At 43.0% G+C, this 25572-nt stretch overlaps 1 protein-coding gene across 2 annotated transcripts in view; it reads left to right on the top strand.

Moving 5' to 3' along the window:
• LRP6 (LDL receptor related protein 6) overlaps positions 1 to 8782 on the top strand; it is a 116484-nt gene extending 107702 nt beyond the window's left edge. For both annotated transcript variants that reach the window (XM_030960786.1, XM_030960785.1), the window contains exons 20-23: positions 1160 to 1378; positions 2132 to 2268; positions 3438 to 3535; positions 6175 to 8782. In XM_030960786.1, the coding sequence (XP_030816646.1) occupies positions 1160 to 1378; positions 2132 to 2268; positions 3438 to 3535; positions 6175 to 6475 (755 nt within the window). In that variant the 3' untranslated portion in view covers positions 6476 to 8782. The remainder of the gene's footprint in view (positions 1 to 1159; positions 1379 to 2131; positions 2269 to 3437; positions 3536 to 6174) is intronic.
• Positions 8783 to 25572: the final 16790 nt, after the last annotated feature.

Here is a 25572-nt window from a genome sequence, read left to right as displayed (position 1 = left end):
AGATTCATGTATCACAGCTGGCACACAGATAATTTGAAAATGCAAAGCCAGAGTTGGACCCTTGATCTTAAGAAGGAGTATTAAGAGATGTTCTGTCATGCTACCAAGTCACTAGTGACATTATCACAGGCTTGTCTAGTTCCCTTTATTAGAGTTTGTATGTTCTCCAGTTTTTTAACAGAGGATGGAAAATTGGCCCACCCAGAATAAGATGGCAGTTGTCACCATCCCTCTTTCACTATGATCAGAAGTCTGTTTACTTATCTCTGTAGACTGTGACAAGCTGGTTCAAGTGTGGGTTTGGTGTTCAGGGAGAAGAAAATGTGTAGAGAAAAAAACTTTCAGTAATGCTTAAGATGTAAAACACTGACTAGAACAGAAAATACTTTAAAGTCTGCCTTTCTTGTCAAATTCATGAGCACAGGCAGGGGGTTGTCAGTTACTCCCAGGAATGTCATTGCTTAGAACTGGTCTTGTAGGGAAAGCCACTCATTTTGACTGTTGAATAATTGTTTTGGGTACAGATTCCTCGTAAGGTGGCACTTCTCAGGCTGATGCTCAGCTGTATCTGTAACCTGAAGGGTGGGTCAGAAGTGGAATAGTTTAGGTAGCTTAATAAACAGCAGCAATCCCCAAATTCATCACTGCTGAGCAGTCCAGGTGGTGCACCATGAATGATTGTTACACTGCTGAGAAAAGAGAGTGCCAGTCTGTTACCCTGATAGCCAAGGGTGACATGAAAAGCAGTTGTTGCCATCTTCAGTGACAAGAAAAGCACAAGAGGAGTCCCCTGCACAGTGTCATCTGGTGACGTGGCTGCAGGTCTTGTTCATCAAGTTCAAAGGAAAGCTCTGCTGTCAGCCTGAAGCAAGTGCAGGGCCATCACTCCCCCTGCACATGCATGTACTTACTGCTCATTTCCTGTCATTTGTGATCCAAAAAACCCCATGGCATGTTTGGAGCTCATCTTGGAATCTGCAGGTAGCCCTTATGGACACTCAGAGTCTTTGAACAATCCTGTCCTAGGGGCTGTTTGTTCCTCCCATACATTACTTTGAAAGTTGTTGTCTGCCTACAGAAGAGGAGCAAAATGGAAGGCTGCAAGAAAAACTAATGTTGGTCTAAACTTCCATGGTCTGCTTTTCCTTTTCCCTTTTAGACACAACGGAGGAACCTGCACCACAGCCCAACAACACCATAGGCTCCATCATTGGTGTGATCCTCACAGTCTTTGTGGTGGGAGCAATGTACTTCATCTGCCAGAGGGTGCTGTGCCCACGCATGAAGGGCGATGGGGAAACCATGACCAATGACTACGTGGTGCACGGGCCACCCTCGGTGCCTCTGGGCTACGTGCCTCACCCAAGCTCTCTGTCAGGCAAGTCAAGGGGTGGTCTTTGGCACCCCACAGCTGTACTTGAGGATGCTGTGTACAGGAAATGTCTGCTCCAGATGCAGTTCTTGGAAGCCATGGGAAGCCAGGACTGCCAAGGCTTGTTGCCATCCTTCTTCACAATAATGAACTGCTATTTTACCCATGCTGTTCACAAGCATTTAGGTACTTAGCAGTACCTAAGCTTAAATAAATGCACACACTGTGCATTTTCTTCTTTTACTACTAAGGAATCCCCTTTTTGGGCTATTGTAGCAAGAGCAAAATTTCACAACAAGGGTAAGGTTACACAGAGTTATATTCATGGGACTTAAAACATTATGTAATCATTCTTGGTAGGTTTGCAGTCTAAGTTTGTATGCTTGTGAGACTTCTTGCCAAGTCTGTAATGATCTGCAATAACTTTGGTCTCAGCTTATTTCATTTAACGATGAATTTTCCAATACCAGTCCAAGCACATGATGCTACTGCTGTTTAAAAAGTAAAACTTAACCACAACATTTTACTTCATCTATATGCATTGCTTCTGTATATATTGATTAAATATGTACTGTAACTTGTGGCTTTGAGATCCAGCAGGCTCCTCTCAGAGCATAACTTGGTTTTAATACCAAGATAATTAATTTTGGGTTTGCAAAGACAACATACTGCTGTTGTCCTCCAGATTATTTCCTTAAGCTTCCTTTTGTTTGTGAATTGAGGAAGAATTGAATACTGACATACATCTCTGTTCTTCAGGTATGTCTCGAGGTAAATCTGTCATCAGCTCCCTCAGCATCATGGGAGGGAGCAGTGGCCCACCCTATGACAGGGCCCATGTTACAGGAGCCTCCTCCAGCAGTTCCTCAAGTACCAAAGGCACTTACTTTCCTCCAGTAAGTCATTCTGTTATTCATAAACCTTTAATAACTTTCAGGGAAGTGACACTGTCTTTTTAAAGGTTAATCAATTGACAGATTAATGTTTTGATTTAGAATTCTAGTCTAATAAACTTGTTTGGATATGGAGTAAGTGATTTTGAAGAGGATTGTCTTTTTCCAAAGTGGTCTAGAAATTTTCACTTAATTTAAAAAAAGTTGTGAGAGAGCTCAGTGCCAGGAAGAAAGATATTCGATTGAATGTCAGGGGAGATGAAAAAAATCCCTGTAGATGCTGAGAAGCTCTGGCAGAGAGATCTCCTTTCATTATACTCTGCCATGTGCCTCTGAAGGTAAAACTAAGGTTGATTCTTTACAGACCTTTCAAGGAATTAAAATGAAGCTTTGTGTCATGTGTCTTACAAGTGACAGGTAAATAAGTAAACAAGTGTTTTGCAGCTCTGTAACATCCCTCCATCACAAATGTGTAGTGTGCTGCACTAACTGCTGTGTAACAGTTGGTGCCAGCCCTAGAGGGCTCCCTGTCTCTTCAGTTCTAGCAGCTGTGGTGGTTGGTTTGGGAATTTTCATGGAGCCCACCAAGCCACTGTGGAATGTTAAAGAGTCCCATGCTTGGTCAGTGAAGGCTGGAATCTGCCAATTGTTGGTTTTCAGTTCTGAGAATCAACTGATCAGGCTTTAAATCAGCTTTAAATTAATCCAAACACATGGAGTAAGAACATGCCTGCATAGGGAAGGAATGCTTGCCTTGGCCAGCACTCTGCAAGTATTGAAAGCAGAGCAATACCTGGGGACTGCAGCTGGCAGGAGCAGAGATCTGCCAGTCTGCCTGGGGCAGTGGTGGCCCTAGTGACAATCTAGAACTGAACAGCTTGCTGCAGCTTTACTTCTCAGCACCGGCTATGTCAAAATGGCCAAAGCAGTCAGTGTTTTTTGAGAAGAGCTTAGTAGTAGCCAATAGGAATGGCAGCAAATGGCATTTCCAGGGTCTGCATAAGAGCTGGGGAATAACAGGAAAAAATCCTGTTTGCTGGGAGGGCTAGGTATGCAATTCTTTACTCAAGGTTCCTATTAGACAGTACTAAAAACTATAAACTGGTGTTTTCTCAAGTTCCCTTTGTATCTTTCTTTTTTTTAAGTGCCTTTTTTCCTTTCTTACTCCTTAGATTTTGAACCCACCACCATCACCAGCCACTGAACGTTCACACTACACCATGGAATTTGGTTATTCTTCAAACAGCCCATCCACTCATAGATCCTACAGGTAATTACTATTACAATAGCTTCTGTCAGGATCAAAGCAGTTAGTGTAGAAAATGCAGAATAAAGGCAGCCTCTGCTCTGTAAGAATTACAATCAAAGGCCCTAATTCTGCAAGCATTAAACTGGTGCTTAAATGGGCTCACGTGTACCATGGCACAGCTGTCTGTGTGGAAGTGCAGCACTGTTTGAGGTAAATCATAAACTGAGGAGGGGTAGTGATACATCCCTGGGGTATATTCCTTGGGGGAATGACAGCACTCATCACAAAACTAGCTACATGCCAACAGAAATGCAGTCCCATGAATATTTTGAGCCAAAATAACTTACCCTGCAGTGAACCCTGCCTTTTTTTGGCTTCTGCCATAAATAATTTGTTACGTAATTATCAGAAATTATAAGCGAATACCTTGTGGAGGAAAAGTTGGCAATATAAAGGCTAATAAGTCAGAAGTAACATTAATGTTGTTGTCTAGATAAAGCACAGAATTTCTAGTTTGACACATGAAGGGTTAATATCTGGAAAAGATTGCTAACCTTTTGTTTTATTTTCTCTTGACTAGTATTTATGAGCATGCATTTTATCTCTGTTTGAATGTATTTTTCTTACTTTCCCTGTAAGAATGCTGGAGTTAGTTATGATTTTATAACAAGATACCAAAAATAGAGCAACAGACCCCTGCTACCCAAGGGTGTAAAGGTTCCCCCTCCCAAATCACCAGTAGTTGTGGTCAGTGAGAAGAGAGTGCTGTATTTGTCTGAAAGATGTGCCTCCCTAACACAGAGCCTTTGGGGGCTCTGGGTAATGAGGTCTCTGGGGCTGAACAGACATCTCTTCTCCATTAGCAGAAAATATGGCCTCTGTTGTGCAGAAGGTCAGACTAGATGTTTATAATGATCCCTTGCAGCCATATGAAAAATCTTTTAAAATTACAAGTAATTTTCTAATGAAAGAAACCAAATTCAGGCACCAGCATGGGTCATCTGCTGGTTAGCTGATGTGACTTTCAGTATTATAAATTATATTAGGGATGTAGCAGAGGGTTTGATATTTTCCAAATGCTCCCTCACCCAAAAATAAACACTGCTCTTGCTGCTTCTGATCTTAGTTCTTTCCTAATATTCTGACTTGACTATAGAGGAGCTGCATCCCCTGGTGTTCCCAGCCACTGACTGTGATGCTGGGAGTTGTAGTTACCATGCATTTCCCTTTCTAATTTGTTTCCTTGAAACTATCTTGGGCTCATTTTAAAAGATGTTTTGTGGCAGCAGCCTTTGAGAATTTCATCCCAGTTACTTCTCTAAAGGATGCTTCTCCTGAGTGCTTTGAGTGTGCCAGGTAATTTTCAGTCCTTCTGTCTGGCCTTGGAAGTTAGTATCCAGAAACTACATAATGGAAACAGACTTCTCCATAATTGCAACACAGCTCTTATAGAGGCACATGCACACCCCTGCCCCACTGTCTTAGGAGGAACTTTTTGTACCTGAATGAAGTCCTTAGGGAGCCTGCTGTGTGAGAGACTGTTCTCAAGCACAAGCTCTCACAGGTGCTCCTTGCATCTCTGAGCAGGCAGTGCCAGGGTCAGTGGGAACATCTGGAGACTGGGAAGCGCTTAACAAACCTGGGCTCTGCAGTCACCTTGGCATCACAGAGTGCTCTGGCTGGGAGGGAACTGGGAGGGAATGACCAGCCCATCCAGTTCCACCCTCTGTCGTGGGCAGGGACACCTTCCACTAGACTGGGTTACTCCAGGCTGACCTGGCACACCTCCAGGGATGGGGAGCCCACAGCATTATGGATTAAATTAACCCAAACACAATAACACAATACTTACACCAAACGCAGCCCACTGTCCAATCCCAGCAGTCTGGAGCACAAAATTCATTTTCTACCAGTAAAACCCAACGCACTTCTGCAGGTGTGAAAAACGCCAATCACTTGCTTTTAAAATTTTAAAAGTTTAATAGTAATAAAATGGTTATAAAAATAGTAATACAATTAGAGTAATAATAATTTGGACAACCTGAATTAGGACAATATGAGACAATAAATACAAAGAGTTAGGATGTCCGGGTACCTTTTTCTGGGCAGCAGGAGCCCGAAAAAGGACCCACGTTAACAGAGGATTAACCCTTAAAAGCAATAGCCTGTTGCATATTGATACACCTCATACATGATGCATAAATTCCATTCAAACACAGGATTCTGTCTGGTCATCGACAACTTCTTCCTCTGAATCCTGACGGTGTCTTCTAGGCGGGAAGGAGTTAGTTTCTTCTGATAAGAGGGCAATAAATTATTTTTCTCTGAAAGATTTAGATGTCCTGTGGCTGCTATCTTGCTGCGAGTCCTTTCTTTAAAAAAATATCCTACATAGCATAGTTTCTATTTTAACATTTTTTATAACTTAAAACTATATTTAACACAGTACTTAAGAGAATTAATACAGCATTACTTTCTAACACAACACATATCATATTAATTTTAATATTTGCGAAAGGCCAATCATAAAATACATGCATTTTTCACACAGGGAAGTTTAGACAGGAGACGCCGTGCATTACTGCAGAGGTCACTCTGCTTTCTGTTTCCACCTTGAGAAGGGAAAAATGACCTTTTCCCCGCTCCCTGTCCCCTCACAGCTACCGGCCCTACAGCTACCGGCACTTCGCGCCGCCCACCACGCCCTGCAGCACGGACGTGTGCGACAGCGACTACGGCCCGAGCCGCCGCCCGCCCGCCGCCGCCATTGCCGCCGCCAAGGGCTACACCAGCGACCTCAACTACGACTCGGAGCCGGTGCCGCCGCCGCCCACGCCTCGCAGCCAGTACCTGTCTGCCGAGGAGAACTGCGAGAGCTGCCCGCCGTCGCCGTACACGGAGCGCAGCTACTCGCACCACCTGTACCCGCCGCCGCCGTCGCCCTGCACCGACTCGTCCTGAGGCGCGGCCCCCCCGCCCCGAGCCCGCCGCGCTGTAAATACGAAAGGTTCCGCCGGGGACGGGGGGAGGGAGCCGAGCGTGTACAGGTAAATGTGGGGAGGAGGAGGAGGAGCACTGAAGATATTTGTACAGAAGAATTTAAAAAAAAAAAAAAAAAAAAAAAAAGGATATTTATATATTTTCTTAAACAGCAGCTGCTGCTTGTGCCATAAGAAGAAAAGGAATTTTTGTATAAAAGAACCCAGACGTTTGTACAAAAAGGTTTTATTTTTGCAAATGGAACACAAAAACATGCCTTAATCCAGTGAAGTGACTGAGCACATAAGGAAATGGAAGGACTGTGATGTGTTTCTTGTGCGGTGAGGTGATACATGGGTTTTGTCAATACCAAAAATGTTTAAAGTAATTAATAATAAAGAAGTCCGTCTCAGAGCAGCATACCATAGATACTTGGAAGTAGCCAAATAACCTCTATGTTAACTGCAGAGGGCCAGCAACTAAAGTTAAACTTGAAAATGCAGTCAGGACAGATATTAACCTTACACAAAGGGCTTTGTTTTCTGCAGGAATACAGCAGTCGTAGCAGTGAATCCAGAAAATCAATTGCACACTTTTATAAATGAATGCACCTCTGTTTTTCCTTAATGCATTTAACAAATGAGAGCCTTTAAAGCTTTCTCCCTGCTTCTAGAATTTCAGTTATTTTTGTTGGGTGTATCTTAAAATTTGGTTTTTAATCCTAGTTAGGTTTTCTTGTCTTTTCTTCATCCTTTCTTCCTGCCCGTGTCACTTAAATTCATGATATTTCTATTTAAAGTACTGCTAGAACTGGGCTGCTGTAAATGCCGGGTTTTCTCCTAATTAGCCTTGTCATGCAGTGATTATCATGCTAATCATGCTATACATTACCCTCCTCATTTTGCCAGCATGGTAGGACTCTGTTTTGTACCAGGTCAGTACAATTCTCACATCATTGACAAGGGTAATATGCATATACCTGAATTATTTTTAGTCCCTTAAAAAAGAAAATCTTATTTTGACCTAGTGCCCACAAAATGTCAAATATTTTTATACCACATATAATATAGACAGCATATTTATAATCTATAAATTTAACCATGAATTGTTAGTTTTACTGTAAATGAATAATATATCCTTGCAGTACTTTCAGTGTATATTGATATCACAGTATACAAATCATATATATAAATATATATATTATTTTTTCCTAATAAGGAAGCATTTAAACTTTCAGTGGAACAACTGTCCATAAGAAAAATAGATGTTTTGATCATTGGAAGGGGTTCCCCTGCTGTATTAACTGCTCTGTTTTCTTTGTGTTAGGTGAAGCCAGTTTTTCTCAGCATGATTTTGACATACCTCCTCTTTTGCGTGGTGTGAGTTTAATACTTAAGTATTAACCGCTGTGAATGTCAAATTTTAAGATATTCTTAACCAAACCATTTTATATTCACATCTCTATTTTTGTATATTGTCATATTTAGCCCCTTCTCCCATCAGCCTCACCATGGTGATTTTGACAGGGAGATTATTAATCAAGTGAAAACATTATTTGTGTAGTTTAAGGGGCAACCTAGGATATTGTTAACTCCTCTTGGACTCCAGTGCAGTGCTTTAAATTTGTTTTGTTGCAGCAGAGCACACAGTATACCTGGTCTTAGATGGCATTGTGCATTTGCATCTTCTTCTGACATCACATCCACTGAAGGTGCTCAGTGCCTTCACAGACTGGCCCTCTGAGTCTTCTCTCTCAAAACAAAGGTCCTGGGAGCTCCTGCCTCCTCACCTTTGGCTATGGAATGGGGATAGCAACTTTCCAGAGGCGCCTTTGGGGTTTTATTGTTCTCTGTTGCTTCCTTCCCAGCCAGTTTCACCTAAAAGAGAAGTTATCTGAAAATATGGCATGGGGTTGCAATTGACGCTGTTGACAAAATTAGTGACAAGTTATTCTTGCTAGCTGCCACTCATCTGGAGTACTGGATCCTCATTTGGTTTCAGCTCCAAGGAAAACTCTCTCATTGGGATTCCACCTGTAATAAAGGGGTTTTCCTGCTAGTCCAGAATACCTTTAAAAAGCCTTGGTGATCTCCAGGCTATTGCTGTTGGTCTCTGAAGATAGTGTACGAAGGGGTTTTTTGCCCAGCTTCATTCTAGGTTTGTAGGAATTGTGGTAGCTGTTCTTCTGGCTCTTCCTTGCTGGTGGAGAAGCCTCCTTGTGTTGTCCAGCAAGATGGATGTTGAGGAGGGTGTTGTGAACTATAAGGGAACTGAAAACCATTTATATGAAGGGGGGGAGGGCAGGTGTGTCGGGGTGGGGGTGAGGCTGGCACACCGATGAGAATTAGAATTTCTCTGTTGTTTACATTTTTTCATGTGCAGCATTCCGTGTGGGGTTCACATGTGGAAACTTGCACTAATGAACTCAGAAGAATATTATATTGTTGTATCTCAGTCCAAGTGCTTGTACTGCAATGGCAATGGTCTCTTCTTGCAAAATGCTTTTCTCAGTGTGCCAATTTCTTTTTTGAAAGACTCCAGGATGGTTGAGCTTAAGGAGTGGTATCCTCTTTCTGGTGCAGCTGGACTGCCTCACTGAGGCATCCCCTTGGAGGGAGCTTCCTGCAGGTAAAATCTGTGTGCTAATTATAAGCAAGGATTTGTTTAAAAGAAATACCTTCTCTGCATATGGATCATGCTGCCTCCTGTGCTGGTTCACATCCACATAACCCAACTGAAGTCAGTAAGGTTGCCATAGAATTCCATGTAGGATTTGATCGGGTTTTTCTGATACAGATGTTTCAATTTGTGCATCAAATATTTTGGGTGCCTCTGGGAGGTTCTTAAGAGAGGGGAAGTGGACAGGCTCGGGTTTTCCACTGAAAATATCCAACATAGAGAACAGGCTGGTCCTTGTCTGAGCAGGAAGCTGTGATATGATTTTGTAAATAAATGTATTTTCTCACTAAATGTGGAGTAAATTTTTGAAAGAGGTGCTGATCTGTGAAGCTCCTCTTGGGCAGATCTCCAAATTACAAAAGTATTGAGGCAACCAATACCCACGCCTGATACGTTCCCAATGGATAAATGCTGAGACTGAACATTTTCTCTTTGCTCCCCTTTGGCACTGAGCCAGTTGTGATTCATATTCTCTCCTTCCCTTGGTGAGGATCATCTTTTCTCCTGTTTCTCCAGTTGACTGAGGTATTGGGACCTAGATAACACAGACATGCCCATTCAGGACGTTGCTGAAGAGGGTTTGTAGCATTAGCATGGAAGGGATCTCACTGATGGCAGTGGAAGTTGCTCCTTGTCCTTCCAGTTAAGCATAAAGATCCTTATCCTACAGCATCAGGTTCGGGAGGGCATTAACACAGTGACCCTTTGTACTTGTTCCTCTCTGTAGATGCTGGGCAGTTCTGAGCTGGCTGGCTGGTGATGGGAAGAGCTGGCATGCCCAGTCTGTTGTAGCTAAAAAACAAAACAAGACAGCATAATTACGGCATAATCAACAAATTACAGCATAATTTGTTGAAAGCTTAACTTTGCATGTTTAAATGGCAGCATTAATAAGACCTAAGACTACCTTTTAAAGTTTTACCTGGCATGTCATGGTGCATGCAGTTCATGGCTACTGCTTTTGGATACCAAGATATTTGTTAGGAAATAACTTGGATGAGATAAATGGAACAGGCACATAGCATCTGCATTTGAAATAAAGAATGCTTTCCATGAATATAAATTCATGCAACTTGTGCACATACATTAAATGAAATATTTACAGTAGTGCAAAATACATAAGTGAGCCATTTGATATCAAAGGATTCACTTTGCTGTGAATTGAAACTTTCTGCACTGTAAATTCCAGATTTCTGCCACAGCATTTCCCTCCCCCTGTGCAGGTACAAGTGGGTGTGCAGGTACCCAAATTCTTGTACCAGCACTTACCCAAAGCTGATAATTTTCTCTTGTTCATAGATGCAGCCTCCCTGACTGCCAGAGTGCTAATGCCGAGTGCTGTCCTGCTGAGTCTCACCTGCCCTGGGCTCCTCTTGGCCAGGTTTACAACAGACAGCAGAGCACCTGAATCCTTAATGCTCTGTCAGGCCAGGCAGGAGAGGAAGCAGATTTCTTATACTCTTCCCCTACTTTTGGAGTCCATTTTGCAGACGAGTAAAGCTCCTCTGTGTTTTGTAGGGACATGAAAAGCAGTCTGCTGCAGCCCTAGAGTAATTATGAAGAAAATGGCACCCAAACTGCTTGACATGGCAGGTGCTGCAGTCAGCTGCAAGTGAAGGTGTATGTGGAAAATCCCTGTCATTCCCATTTATTACACTAATGGGCCTTGATGGTGTTGTGGTCTCCAGCTCTGCATTGCTTCTCTATGTATTCTCTAGAGATGGCTTCATTGGTAAGTCCTAAACACAGTTCAAGCTTTAAAGTAGTTAAACCTGGCTGAGATGAAGAAAAGGCCACTGTCTTGAATATTATTTCCATTCCTAATTGCTTGGCAAATGTCAGATTAATTAATTAGGACCATTCTTGGGGGAACTGCTTGAGCTGCAGAACTCCCTGGTCACACATGCTGTTGGATCAGATGACTTCTTCAAAATACCTCTTAAGAAGAAATCAATCACTTTCTTTTCTGGCCTTTTTGCCTTGAGCATGTTTGTCACACAGTACTGTTAGTGACAGAATCTGCTTCTGAACCTGTACTGTGCAGATTACTTATTAGTTCTGCAGCAGAAAAATAACTGGCTCATTGAGTGCAAAAATAATTTAAGCATTGCTGTTCAGAAATTGCTTTCTTAGCAATGAGATTTTTTTAAATTGCATTTTGGTGTTGGTATGGCTTGAAAATTAACCTTTAACTTAACAGCAGGTGACAGATAAACGTTGCCAGTAAGTTAGGAATGAACTAATAGCTTGAAAAGGGTTACAAAACAGTAGATTTATTTTCTAAAAGAAGTCAAAATACAGTAGTGATCCAAAATTTCCTTTCTTTTCCATCTTTAAAAAGCAAAGGGATTTGTAGCATTTATGGGGACTGGTGATTCACACCAGAACCGTGCAGAGCAGGGTGAGTAAAGTGTTGGTGTTTTATTCAGGCTTGTCCTAGTTTTTACAAACTGTTGGAGAGCCAGTGTTCCCCTCTTTGAATGAACCAGGGGCAGCTCTGAAGCCCTGATTCAAATGGCTGCAGCCTTAAGCCATGCAGGGGAGAGTCAGTGGAAAAGGGAAGTGGTTTTTTTGCAAAGAGGATACCACCAGGCTTAAGCTGAACTAGCCTTGTTTGCAAGTGAAGGATCTGGTGCTGCTTTCAGATTTTAACTCTTTGTTTTGTTTTTGGTTTGTTTTGTTTGTTTTTTTGGTAAGCTTTAATCACTGTTTGTCATTGTCTTAAAGCCAGCTGGTGTCTCTTGTTCATCAACTTCAGTACGATGGTGCTTTGCAAGGATGTATTTATATTATAATGGCCAACATTTGGCCAGCCCTATTCACTCATTCACTAACTTTTTTTTTTTCTTTTTTTGTAAAATAAAGTGCTTTACTTGTACGGTGTATATAAACCTTGTACAAAAATCCTTTCCAATTATTACTATAAACTGAGTTGTAACAAATGAAATGTTGATTTTTATAATAAAACTAAGAGTGAAAAAGGAGAAGTATGTTTCATTTTATTTCAGCATCTGGAGGACAGGTAATTAAAGGTACAATGTGTGTCTTTGCTCTCCATAAAAGTCAGAATGGGCTGAGTTTTCTAATGCTGTAAAAGGCTCTGCACACACATGGATTTGCAGTGTAACTGATGATATTTTAAAGCTTAAAGTCTCAATTATTGATCCCTGAGATTGGTTTACAGAATAATACCAACCAGATTATTTTACCAAATGAATCTTTATCAGGTGCCAGGTGACCATTTTGGACACTGCTGATTCTGGAAATCTCTGTTGAAATGTTCACCAAGAGAGAAGCATTGAACTTCAAAATGTAAAAGAAATTCCCCCGACCCCTCATCCTGTTGCTGTAACAATTACTGGAGAAGAACCAGTTCTGGAGTGGAATTCCCCACTCCACTTGCATCCCCACTGGTCTTGGAAAAAAAATACATGGTTTTGTATTAGTTTGTATCTGGCTGTACTGGGACTCGTTTGCAGCTCCAGTTTTTCTGCATGGAGGCCTGGACAAGTCCCATACCACTTCCCATGTCAGTAAGTCAGGGTCTGCATTTATCAATCTCACAGAGCAGTGTAAAAACACCTCCTGTTCACTCTCAGCCAGGGTGCTGTGCTTACTCTGTTTCAAGGTGTTACACTGATTTTGCCTTGGAAAACAACCATCAATTTGGAGCTGCAGGGTGCTGTGTTTTTCTCTAAAAATGCCTGTCAGGAATTGCTGCTGGGCTGCAAAAGACTCAACAGCCCTTTTTTTTATTTATTTTTTTTTTTTTTTTTTTTTTTTTTCCATTTTAATCATGGTGGCTGCATTGAGTGTCCATGCAGTTGTAATTTGTTGTGTAATGACAGTGAGAGGCTGTTGTGCCAGCAGGAGTGACCAGCTGCCAGAGCTTGGGGCCAGCCACAGGGGAGCAGGCAGGCTGGAACAGGAGATGGCATCAGGAATGATCTGAGACACCTCAGCAAGCCCTTCCTTCTCCCAAAATTGCCCTGTGAGCTGCACCTGTGTTCAGCCTCCCTTCTGCCTTGCACCTCCCCTGCCTCTCTAAGGAACACCAGACCTTGGCCTCCAAGGGCATTCCCTGAGCTTTTGTGGCTCCTTCCTTAGCACAGAGCCATTGTCCTGGCTCTGGAATCACACTCCTGGCAATGCTGCTGGCACTGACTCTGCTTCCTGTGCAGAGGGAGCAGCAGGGGAGTCCTGACACTGAGCCAGATTTTAGATAAACACATCCTGTGCTGAAAAGTCAGGGAAGAAATTACCAGAACATGACACCTACTGTAGACAGGAGAAGAGTTTGGAGATGATTTTTTTATTTAAATGGCTCATGAGGCAATAGATGCTTTAAAAATATAAACCCATTAGTGTATTTTTCCTAACTTTGTGGGTTTTGGGAATGCTCTGTTTGATACAGAGTGATTCCTCCCTAAATGCCACTGTATTCTTTCCATCCTGCAAATGTTTTAAGAAACCCTGTGGCTGCAGTATTGCTGTGCAGATGGCCTAATGTGGGCTGATCTGCTGAAGCATAGCTGTGAGGGATTCATTATTTGATGGAAGAAAACCCAATTTGAGATGCTTCTAATAAAAAACTGTTCCACCAGGAGCACTAATAAAGAAGGCTGATGTACTTGAAAAAATTCACTTCTCTCTCTTACCTTTCAGTGTGATGGTAGGTGGCCACAGGTCCACTCCACTCTGTGTTGCAATTTGAGTAGTGGAAGAAGAAAAACAGATTTCCTCAAATTTTGAAAAAGGAAGGGAAGAGTTACCAATTGTCTCCTTCACTGGCATCTCTATGACTCCTAAAAAGATCCAAAAAATGCTTAGGAGTAAAAGGTTAGACAGAAGCTTGGGCTTGTGATAAAGCTGGAATTGGAGGGACAGGTTTTGGCAATGGCAGCAGGTAAGAAAGAACTGCAGGTCTCTGTCAGCACAGGGCACCTGGGAACAGCAGGTGGGAAAGGGAGAGATGGGAGTTCTGCTGTTTAGGATACCTGGCTCCTTTGACCACATGGGAATTTCTTTCCTCTTCTCATTTCATGTTTGTATTGTCCTTCAGCTTTGGATGGCTCCAAAATGAGGACCAAAAAGACAAGAGATGTAACCATGATGTCCCAGTTGTTAATTTCTTTAATTTTATGTTGGTAATAAAACTTCTGTCTTTCCATGAGTGTAACAGATAATGGGCAAAGCACCTGTAGAGCTGGGAGGGCTTGGCAATTCAGATCCATCATTTAATGTGGCATTTCTCCAACATCTTTTCCCAATGGAGCTGGCACTTGCCATTGTGCACAATTAACTGCAGTTGCTGTCAGCAGGTACTTGGTGATTTCTTGGTGGATTTCTTGGTGGATTTAGTCTCCAGTATGTGCTGGAAGCCATCTGTAAGTCACTAAAAAGATTGTTCCAGAGAAAAGGATTTAGGGTGAGCTTTTTTTGGTTTTGTTTTTGGCAGATGATCTTCACTATTGCACAGTTGTGTGAGACCACTTCATATTTGAAATTATCCCTGGCCAGTTCTATTCCTGTGTTATTTTGTGACATGGAAGAGTTGGTGAAAAGCAAGCAAAGATTATATTAAATGTGAAGGTCCCTCCCCTATGTCCAAAGTACTTTGCTTCTTGTAAGTCTAAAAGTCCTTGGAAGGAATTGAATTTCATGTGCAGCATCAAGAGAAGAATGTTCCTCTGAATTTTCCTTCTGTTCCTTCTGCATTGCTACTGATAGTTTTATAGTTAATGATTTCTACTTTGGTTCCTTCCAGACATAATAAGTTCAGTGATCTGATGTCTCTTTTACTTTTTTGTGGGCTTTTAATGTATTTTATATTATATGTGTGTATATATGTATATATATATATGCCTAGAAGAGCTCAATGCCTCATTTGTAACTACAGCCATCTCCACTGTTTTCACTGCATTTTTTTCACAAAAAACCATAGATGGTGAATTTTTGGTTTTATGTAGATTTTCATTTCAGAATGTGCACAAGAAGCTGACATCCCATCCTTCTTGGGAACAGCTGCAGCAAAATGCTCAGCTCTGTGATAGCTGTGAGAACACCAATCTTCACCCATCCTTGGGCTGCTAGAAGGAGGGACCCTGAGGCCAGAAGGTAATTAGCTGACTTACTTTAAGGCTGAGATGCTTGATAATGTCCCTACTGAATCCTCATGAATAAACTTTGAGCTCACTTGCATGGTATTAACACCAGATTTGTTCCCAGAGTTGTCTCCAGTTTCATCCTTGCTTTGCTTGAGCCACTACCTGTAGATAAAAAATGACCCCTTCCAACCCTTTTTTTGAACACCCCTAGTATTTAATGCTGGCAATTTGGATGTTCTGCAGGTTTCCTGCTCCTTTTCCTTGTGTGAGAGCCCTGGTGAGTGATTCCACGAAGGTCTGCATTTTCCTGTGCTTTGTCCTGTGCTCTGTCCAAGCAGGAGAGGAGGTGGCAGCCTCCACCCATTTCCTTTCCCCAAAGCTGAAGTACAAAACACAAGGTGCTGGGGTGCTGAGGGGAAAGGAAAGTTACCCCAGGCCCCCAGACTTAGAGCAAAATACACTTTCTGAATCTTAAAACCTTTTCAAAGGCAGAAAGTAAAAAGAAAACTTAGCCTTCAAAGTGATTGTGTGAGTCACACCCCTTTCAAAGCATTTCCACTAATTTCTTGAAGTTTCTTTCCAATGTGTATTCCAAACATTTTTGTGGGGGTGAGAAATCTTTCCTGTCTCACATTTTATTTTGGTCCATCAATCTGGGCCTCATTTTGGTTTTTCTTCTGGCACTAAGGGCCAATTTGTGTTCTTTAATTGAATGCAGACACTGTGTCCAACGTGACAGGCCCTAGCACTCAGAAATGGGATATTGTCTTTCCTACTTGCCTTAATTGAGAGCAGAGGGGTGACCTCAGCCCTGAACTCTGCCCTTGTTAGGACTTTCACACATTGCTTCATGCTAAGGCACGGCAGAGCACCTGCAAGTTCTGGGGGGGACAGAAATCCATTTCCAGGTAGGACCTAGGATCCAGTAGATATTCTGTGGTCTGTTAAATGTCCAGTCTGGGTTTCAGGCTTGGAGTCAGGTGTTTAAACCTTCAAGGTTTGGGGTTTTCATCTTACATGACTAAATTTAGGACTTCAGGTCCTATCACTTACATCAGCACAGGACCTCTGGTGTTCAGCAGCCCTTGGGTTTCTTTGAGAACTGTGAGGGTTCAGCAGTAGCTACCCTGGCCACTGTGGAAGTGTAACAAAGGAAGCCCCACTCTCCCAAACTGGTGTACAGATGGAGCAAACCAGGAGGCAGCAGTGGCTGAAGGGGTGTGGGATGGGGTGTAAAGGTTGTAGGAACCTATAAAATTAGAGGGTTTTGAGAAAGCTGCAAAAGGTAGGCTTCAGAGACAGCAGAACTGTGATTAGAATTAAGTAGCAGTTATGAGATAGGTTAGCAGAAAAATTATGTAAAAAGTAGAAAAGTAAAGACAAATAGAACAATGGTCTGTGTATTAACGCTTGTCTAGAATAACTCTCTAAGCTGCACAAAAGTATATTTAGAGAGATATTAGGAAGTTTTAAGCTTAATAATGGAGCTCTGTGTATTGTGTTTTAAGGCTTGAGGTGGTGGGGAACACTCCCCTCTGGAGCTGGGCTGTCCTTGTGCTGGCATTCAAGAAAATCCAAGTTCAGATAGGGAAGATATCATAAGCACACAAAGTTTCCATTGCAGCACTGTGTGTAATTAATATTTAAGGCAGGACCACTGCAGTGGCAAGACAGAAAGTTCCACATTGGGTTTTAGACTTCTGAAAATTATCTCGCTCCAGCAACCAGGAACAAATTTGGTTGGTTTCTCTTTCAGCCTGCCAGCTTTGGTTGGGAAGCATCTGAGCTTCCCCTAAGAGAAAAGAGCCATGTTTAGCATGGATCTGCCAAAAGGACTCTCGGGTGGAAAGGTGAGGGGCATACTAGCTTAAAAGTCACCATAGAGATAATATCAGTCAGTAAAGCTGCTGATGCCAGCAAGAAATTTTTGGAACCCATCACTTCCACCTCCCCAGGCGGGAAGATGCATCATCTCTGCATTTTGTACAGCGAAAAGTTTTCTGCTTTGGCTGCAGCAGGTACCCAGTGGAGCAAGACATGGCACACAGGAGAAACCTTCTTGAGGACTGACTAGGAAGGATTGCAGTAGCTCCAAGCTCAGAATGTCTCCTAACCCCAGCCCACAACCTGCTGTGTGGGATTTCATGCAACAGCACCAGAATTCCTGACTGGCTGCTGGAGTTTGCACCACCCCTGGCAAGAGTGCCCCAGGTTCAGATAACAAACAAGCACAGCATCAGCTCTAATGGTTTGTGCCTGGTTCTCACCCTTCACTCACACTGCAACACCCCAGCTGTGAACTTTTAACCCTGGGTTTGTTCCAGATTGTGAGCCTGTGCAGCAAAGTCCCAGGCAGTAAATCCACATTCAGACAAGTGCCTGAGCACAGGGGAATGGAGCTGTTCCCCTCTGTGCCTCCCTGCAATTCACCTCCCTCCTGCCTGCTGCCTTTCTGCCCACTCACACAGAAGTTGGGAGCAGCATCCTGCTCAGCCCTGGGCAGCCTAAGAAGGGGAAAACTGTCACTCTGTTCTTCTAAAGTTCTTGTAAGCCTTCTGATGTTTACATTTTTGTAATGGAGTTTCTCATGCACTTTTCATGTAAATAATGATTGTTTTGCATTCCTTTCTGGAAGAAGAGAAAATTGATGGAGTGTTGGTTTGACCAGTGTAGTTGCAGAGGTGGCAATTTCATCCTCCAATCCATCGTCACTCTTGGAATTCTATAAATATCAAGGTCCAGAAATAAATGTCTTTTTTGCCTTGGACATCTCAGTGTGTGAGAATCATTCATTTCATGTCATGTTACAACAGAAAACTGTGTGATGCTGTGAGAAGAACCAAGGATGCCTTCTATGACTCATCAGCCTGGTTTTGGAGAAATACTGGATTTACCATCATTTCCTGAGAGCTGAAGCAAAGGTAAGCAACAGGCAAGTAAAATATTGGGGTTTGACTGAAGGCTGTTTTCTAGTATTTCTGCCTCCTGCTTACTTGCTGGAGCAAGGAACACTGTGGCAGTGCAATCAGCAAGTTTTAAACCTCAGCTTGCTGATATAACAACTACTGATGCTGATCTGGGTGGATATACAAGAAAAATCCCTAGTGGCACTTCTTGGATTAACAATAAACCTCTCTACCTTTTGCAAGAATACCACAAATAGGCATCAGAAGGTCCTACAGCAGAACACAAAGATGTTTTGTGAAATATTAATGTAAAATGAAGGCACAGCCAGTCACTCTAAAATATGACTGGCACTTGCCCTTGTTAAACTTCACATGGTTGTTGACTGCCCATCTCTCTGTTTTGTCCAGGTCCAGGAGGAGAACAAAAGCACTTGAGGCTGCACCTTCATCTGAGGCTGCTGCATGGATGAGCTCATCCTGGTGCCTTTCCTTCCAACAGAGGAATTTACTAGTAGGAGCAGAAATATGGGCAGAATGAGCTTTGGATTTTCCAGGGAATAGCAGCTTGGAGTTCACATATACATTGCAGGCTTATAGAAGGCTTTTTGTTCGTATTCACTGAAGCTTCCTATTTCCTTCCTGCTTTCCTTGGACCAGCTGACCTCAGAGCAAGAATAGCAGATGGAAAGCTTGCATATTAAGGGTTATTAATGATCTGTCATGCCCTGAACTGCAAAAACTTCAAATTTTGTTTTCTTTTCAAACATACCCCATATCCTGATGCAGAATATATTTGCTCCAACACTAAAAGGAGGGCAGGGGGTGGGGGGAAAGGGAAGTGGTACTTGAGGCCCAGTAAAGGGAAGGGCAGCCTGAAAGGAACAGGAAAAAAAGAACTAAACCACAGGCTTAAAGGTGAACTTTTGTATTTTATAGAAGCAGTCAGAAAGAGAGAAGACTGAGCAAAACCAATGTCAACTCTGCCCCATTTTATCTACCCTGTTCCCATAGAAATTATTGCCTTGATGTTTTGTGTCCTATCACGACAAAAAGGGGGAAAATTGACCATTTTCCACTTAGCATTTGTGTTGATCTTATAACCACAGCTGTATTTATTGTCCTGCATAACTTTTGAAATATACTGACAAAGAATAACTTTCATCTGGTTTGATTTGATTGGATTTGATTTGATTGAGGCAGCATCACTACCCACAGAGCAGTGTCCTCCTCTGACATACAGCCACTCACCCAACCCATGATCTTCCGCCACTTTCGACCTCAGAATATATCCTTGAGATGGCCATTCTGGCCATGGTTTTAAACTGAAAATCAAAACAAAACACCTTGATTCTTTTAAATCTCTGGTGGTATTTAGGGAATAGTGCATCAGCCCATGTTTGCAAATTGCCAGCCCTGGCTGCACACAGGAGAAGCTGTAGCCAGCTTTCTTTCTTGGCTGGAGCTCTGGGTTTCTAAAACCTCTGGGTGGAGGGACCTGACTTTGTCCATTATGGAGCAATATAAGAACAGAGGTAGTTCTAAACCTGTTACAGCCAGCCTGGGTGGATGTGGGTGTAAGGGAAGGTGTGACTGACTCCTTTCATTTCAGCAGTAGCTTTTTCAAACAGAACTGGAAACTGTCCCAGTGTAGGCAAGATGGATGTAAAGGGATGTCTCTGATAGAGACAATACAATATAACTTTTAATGTGCTTGAATTATTTTTGCTTCATTGTGCTTATCTATTTTCATCCCACAGCTTTGTCTCATAAGGAAAATTTATTTCAATAGCCTTTCCTGAAAGAGGATAGAAGAGCAAACATTCTGGCAGTATAATTCCCCACTTTCCATGATGTTCGTATTTGGGTTATCTTCAGCTTCTCAGTCTCTTCATGAGGTTTGTCACATTAAAACTAAAACTATGTTGATTTTTATGATATGTATTGAGCCAAAAGTGTAAGAAGATTCCTCTTAAAAATGGGAAGAAACTGTGAGCTCTGCTGAGAGGAAATATTTGTTTCCAGGAGGGAAAAATAAATCAAAGAGGGAAAGAACTTCTTTTGAGAGATGGAAAGGCTTGGGTTACGGTTTTTCCTCACCAGCAACAATAGTGCCGGGGGTTCAAGGGCACGGAGCTGGGCACGGGCGGCTCAGTGGTGCCTCCGTGCACCATGTGCCAACAAATGCCAGTGTGAGAAACGCCAATCACTTGTTTTTAAAATTTTAAAAGTTTAATAGTAATAAAATGGTTATAAAAATAGTAATACAATTAGAGTAATAATAGTTTGGACAACCTGAATTAGGACAATAGAGACAAAGAGTTATGGACGTCGGGGTACCTTTTACTGGGCAGCACAAGCCCGAAAAAGGACACCCGTTAACAAAGGATTAACCCTTAAAAACAATAGCCTGTTGCATATTCATACACCTCATACATGATGCATAAATTCCATTCAAACACAGGATTCTGTCTGGTCATTGTCAGCTTCTTCTTCTGAATCCTAACAGTGCCTTCGAGGCGGGAAGAAGTTCGCTTCTTCTGATAAGGGAGCAGTAAGTTCTTTTTCTCTGAAAGATTTAGGTGTCCTGTGGCTGCTAGCTCGCTGCGAGTCCTTTCTTTAAAAAACGTATCCTACATAGCATAGTTTCTATTTTAACATTTTTTATAACCTAAAACTATAACACCCTACTTAAGAGAATTAATACAGCATTACTTTCTAACACAACACATATCATATTCATTTTAATATTTGCGAAAAGCCAATCATAAAATACATGCATTTTTCACACTAGCATCTCTGCCCAGCAGCTGCCACCATGGGCGTTCGGGCCGCTCAGCAAAAGCTCACGGAGCTACGGGGGGTTTGGAGCGGCGCCTTCGGCCGGCCCCGGCCTCAGCCCCGGCCCCAACGCAGCCCCGGCCTCAGCCTGTGCCGAGTCCCGGCCCGGCCCAAGCCTCAGCCCTGGCCTCAGCCTCTGCCCTGCCCCGACCCAGCCCCGGCCCGGCCCAGGCCGAGTCCCGACGCCAACCCCAACCCAGTCCCGGCCCCGGCCCCGGGAAAAGGCGTCGGGCAGCGACACCCGGTGGGGGAAGCGGCTGCAGGCCCCGGCAGAGCCGCCCTCCCTCGGCTCGGATCGGCCCTCGCAGCCCGGGGCGAGCTGATGGCTCCGTGGAGAGCCAGAGCCCGACCCGGCGTGAAGGGCTCGGGCTGTTCTGCCCGGCCAGAGCCGTGAAACACACACTGAGCTCCAGGGAAAACCGAGGCACAGAAAAGCGGCTGAGCGCCCCTCCTGGGCCTTGTCACTGTGCCAAAGCAGAAGTGAAACGTGCAAGGGGAGATCGCACAAAGATACACTGCGCATTAAAGCGTGTTTCTGAGCGGTGCTGCTACCCTCGCTTCTTTGGTTTAGATGGAAAATTTTAGATGGAAACTTTCTTCTTTTTTTAAGTTACCAAATGATGGAGCTTTTCCGAAGTGTTTTGTCTCATCTTCTCTCTGTGAGTGGTGTGGCACAGTGAGGTCGGGGGTCAGGGAGGCACTGCTCTCCTCCTCCTCCTCCTCTTTTAGCACTCTGGCATTCCCTCTTTCTCCACAGGGTTTGGCACTGATGCTCCAGGCCACCAGACGTGGTGTGACACCAGATGGAATGCCAGGGAAAGCCACAGTAGGAGCCTTCACTGGGGAGGAGGCTTTTCCCTGCTGTGCTCAGGGTTACATCTCGCTCAGGCCCTCACTGTGCTGCAGCTCTGCCAGTCCAGACCCGACTCCTCCTGAGCCTCTTGGCTGTCCCAGGGATCACCAAGCCAGCACAGGTACTGGGGGCTGTCCTGTACCCATGAGGATGCTGCTCCAGGCTTCTTGCTGTCATCTCCAGCTCCTGGCTCCCTTTTCCTATGGAGCAGCCTGCTCTGGGGGCACCCAGGCTCTCAGAAAGCTCAAGTTGTGCCATGAAGCTGCCAGTAGAAAGGTAATCCTGGACTGGTTTTCTTTTGGTACACTGCATAGGGGAAATCTGTGTCCTTTTATTTTTCTTGTTATTTGCAGTCACTTCTTGTCTTTCTTCTGACTGGCAGCTCAGCCCAGTTCAGGTGGTGTGACGTAAAGACACTGCAGTCTCCCACTACCCTGCCCTTTAACCAGTTTGGTTTAGGATTCTGTAGGCTGTGATCTGTCCTGAATGCTATGTTCCACAGCATGGGAGTCAGCAAAACATTTGAGTATTGTCCTCTTTTCTCCCAGCCTTTTCAATAAGACATTAATTAAGTAGTGTCTCCCTAAAAGCCACTGAGACAAAATCCCTCTAAGCAAGTTTTTCTTAATTCCTTTCTTTCTATAAGAATAAACACAAACCACAAAATGTGTAAATTTCTGGAATAATAGTGACATATAAGAGAGGCATTGACTAAAAAGTCATATACAGCTGTCTCTGGAAAGTATTTTCTCATCTGAGTTGAATTTCTTGACGCCATTGAGCTGTTTCAGATTCTTGAACTATCCATTACTGTACATTCCTGTTTGTGAGGGAGGGATTCTGTCCTGCTACTCCACGCTGGTGAGGCCACTCTTGGAGTGATGCATCCAGCCTTCAGCAGGGGAAAGACACAGATCTGTTGGAGCAAGTCCAGGAGAGGCCACAAAGATGGACAGAAGGCTGGAGCACCTCCTGTGTGAAGATAGGCTGGGAGAGTTGGGAGTTGTTCAACCTGGAGAAAACCCTGAGGAGACCTTATTGGGAATTTTCAGTGTATAGAAGGGGCAAAGACAAATGGAGAGGGACTTTTTACCAGATCCTGCAGTACAGCAAAAAGGACAATGGTTTTAAACTGAAAGAGGGCAGGTTTAGATTGGATATAAGGAAGAAATTTTTAACGATGAAGGTGGTGAGGCCCTGGCACAGGTTGCCCAGAGAAGCTGTGGCTGCCCCATCCCTGGAAGTGCTCAAGCTCACGTTGGACAGGGCTTGGAGCAACCTGGGATAGTGGAAGGTTGGGGGTTGGGCTAGAGGATCTTCAGTGTCCCTTTGACCCAAAACATTCCATGATTCTTCTGTGATACCATTTATTGGCTAATTTCTTGAGGCACACTGAGAGAGTTTCAGTAACTTCCTAAGTATTTTCTTGGCACATGTAGATAAAAAGATTTGCCCAGATGGATGTGCAGCTACCAGAGCTCAGCAGGCAGAGGTGAACTCACTGTCTGTCAGGTAACTTTTCATTGCTCCTGTTCACTGCTGACATTTGAGATGGTATGAACACATCCTTGTGTAAGTGTGCATGGGGTTTGGTTTTATTCCTTTGTAGAACAGAAAACTTTCATAAGCTTCAAGCAGAAAATAGATACAGTGTTCTTACACAACTTGACACAGTGCAGCTGGTGGTTGTGAATGCAAAAACGGTTTTGAATGGGACTGGAAATCATGGGCTGAGTGAAACCATCTGAATCAAGAGGCTCAGAGGCTGACACAGCTGCAATCTGTGTTGGTTAGTTTTCCCCACAGGTCAAATGGAATAATGGAATAAATTCTTTGATCAAGTTTTCTCAAAAAAAACCCAAAAAACAAACAAATAAAAAAACAACAAACAAACAAACAAAAACCCCCAAACCCCAGTATTTTAGCAAGATTTCCAGTCAGAGAAAAATGCTGTATCAGAATAAGAAGTGCCCTTAAGTGAGCTAAACTGCCATGATTTCCATAGCTACTAGCAAGTGGAAGAAGCCTTGGTGGATAACACTGATGGCAGATCTGTAAGCCTCAATAATTGAAATATTATGATTTTATTATTTTGTGTGAAATTAAGATAGTACTTCCCAAAGGAAAATGTAAAAATCTTTTACTTCTTCAGAAGGAACCATGGTTTCTGAATTTTGGGATATCCATTTTAAGCAATCCTTTTTGGACTCACTACCCTTTTTTAAGATCAAAAATAAAATCTGCTTTTCCCATTTAAGTTAAAACCAATCATCCTTGTGCATAAGGGTCTTTTCCTCTGAGACAGAGATACTGAGTTTCCAATCTTCTTACTTCTCTGGCATTTGCTACTCCATTAATCATAAGACTTAGCACTCCTGTGGTGCTGTAAATCTCCAAAACTCCCTGCTACCATGAGGGACTTCATTCTGTAAATGAATTTAAGGGGGTGGATCAGTGGGCTTGTGGAGGCCTGTGGAAAACATTCCTGGGAGTGTCAGTGGGCCTGAGGCCTGGGCTATGGTCTCTCCTGATAACAGTGTTGTCCTCTACTTGTTTTTCCAGGGGGAAACTCCAAGATGTAGGTGATGGCAAAGAAGAGTCAATGTTGTCATGCCAAACCATGTTTGGAATTTCTGGTCTCTCAAGGAGGAAAAGATATCTTTAGTAGTGAGCATTGTGACTTGCTTTATTGTCCTTTGAAACTGGGTCTGAGGCTCTTTGTCAGGGTTATTTAATGACACAATTTACTTACATGGAGACACAGAGCACCTTGCTCACCAGGAAAGTTGGTGAGTGGCTTCTCACTGGTATTATTCCAGCTTTGGTGAATACTGAAAAAATCCTTTTTGAAGGGGATATGAAATTGAAATGTCTTTTCCCCCCGGACCAAATTGTGGTATTTTATCTTTAGTCTAAGGTATGTTCAGACATATGTTTTCAATCACAATGAAATCAAATTACATTACAACTCCTGGTCAGGTATTGCTTTGCTTCCTGGGAGTTGTAGTTTAGGTCACATTTTGTGCCCTGGGTTTGGTTCCCTAAGGAACAACCTCTCCCCTCTGGCTGGGCTGGTTACATATAGGGGACAATGTCCAGAAATGCAGAAATGGAGTTAGGTAAAACATTTACCTTTGCTTTGACCCACAATATTTTATTCAAGGAAAATTTTCTACAGCAATCACCCAAAACTGGGAGAAAGCAAGATACTTAAATAAAAGAAATTCACACAACTTTGAAACTCTGTTTTCCATTTGTCCCCATTCCTGTTCTGTGCCTTGTGCTGCTTCTTTTTTGGTACAACATCAATGAAATGTCATCTTCAGGGTGCAGAGGGATACATACTCTGCAGATCAAGGTGGGGATTTGGGATTTTTTGTAGAAATGATGCTGGGTATTTACATTCATAAGGGTCCAAGGCACAAAGTCTCACTTTCAGAAGCAGCTTGCAGTTCAGGAGTGCCCAAAAAACTGAAAATAGAAATTAGGGTCCTAATTAGTTATTAGGAGAAGACTTTCTATTTGGTTTAATTAGTAGAATATCAGGTGTAAGTCAACTTCTGTGCTGAAGGCTCTTGACAGATGTGGTAAGAACTATCTGAATTTCAAAGTGACTTTCAATTTATTTTAACAGAAATCTGTGCATCTATATGCAAGAAGATTTTGTTGTTGTTGTTGTTGTTATGTGTCTGGCAG

Source organism: Camarhynchus parvulus, chromosome 1A (assembly GCF_901933205.1).
Source record: "Camarhynchus parvulus chromosome 1A, STF_HiC, whole genome shotgun sequence".
Classification (NCBI taxonomy): Eukaryota; Metazoa; Chordata; class Aves; order Passeriformes; family Thraupidae; genus Camarhynchus; species Camarhynchus parvulus.
The sequence above is the reverse complement of the archived record's forward strand: the minus strand, read 5'-3'. Positions and strand labels throughout refer to the sequence as shown.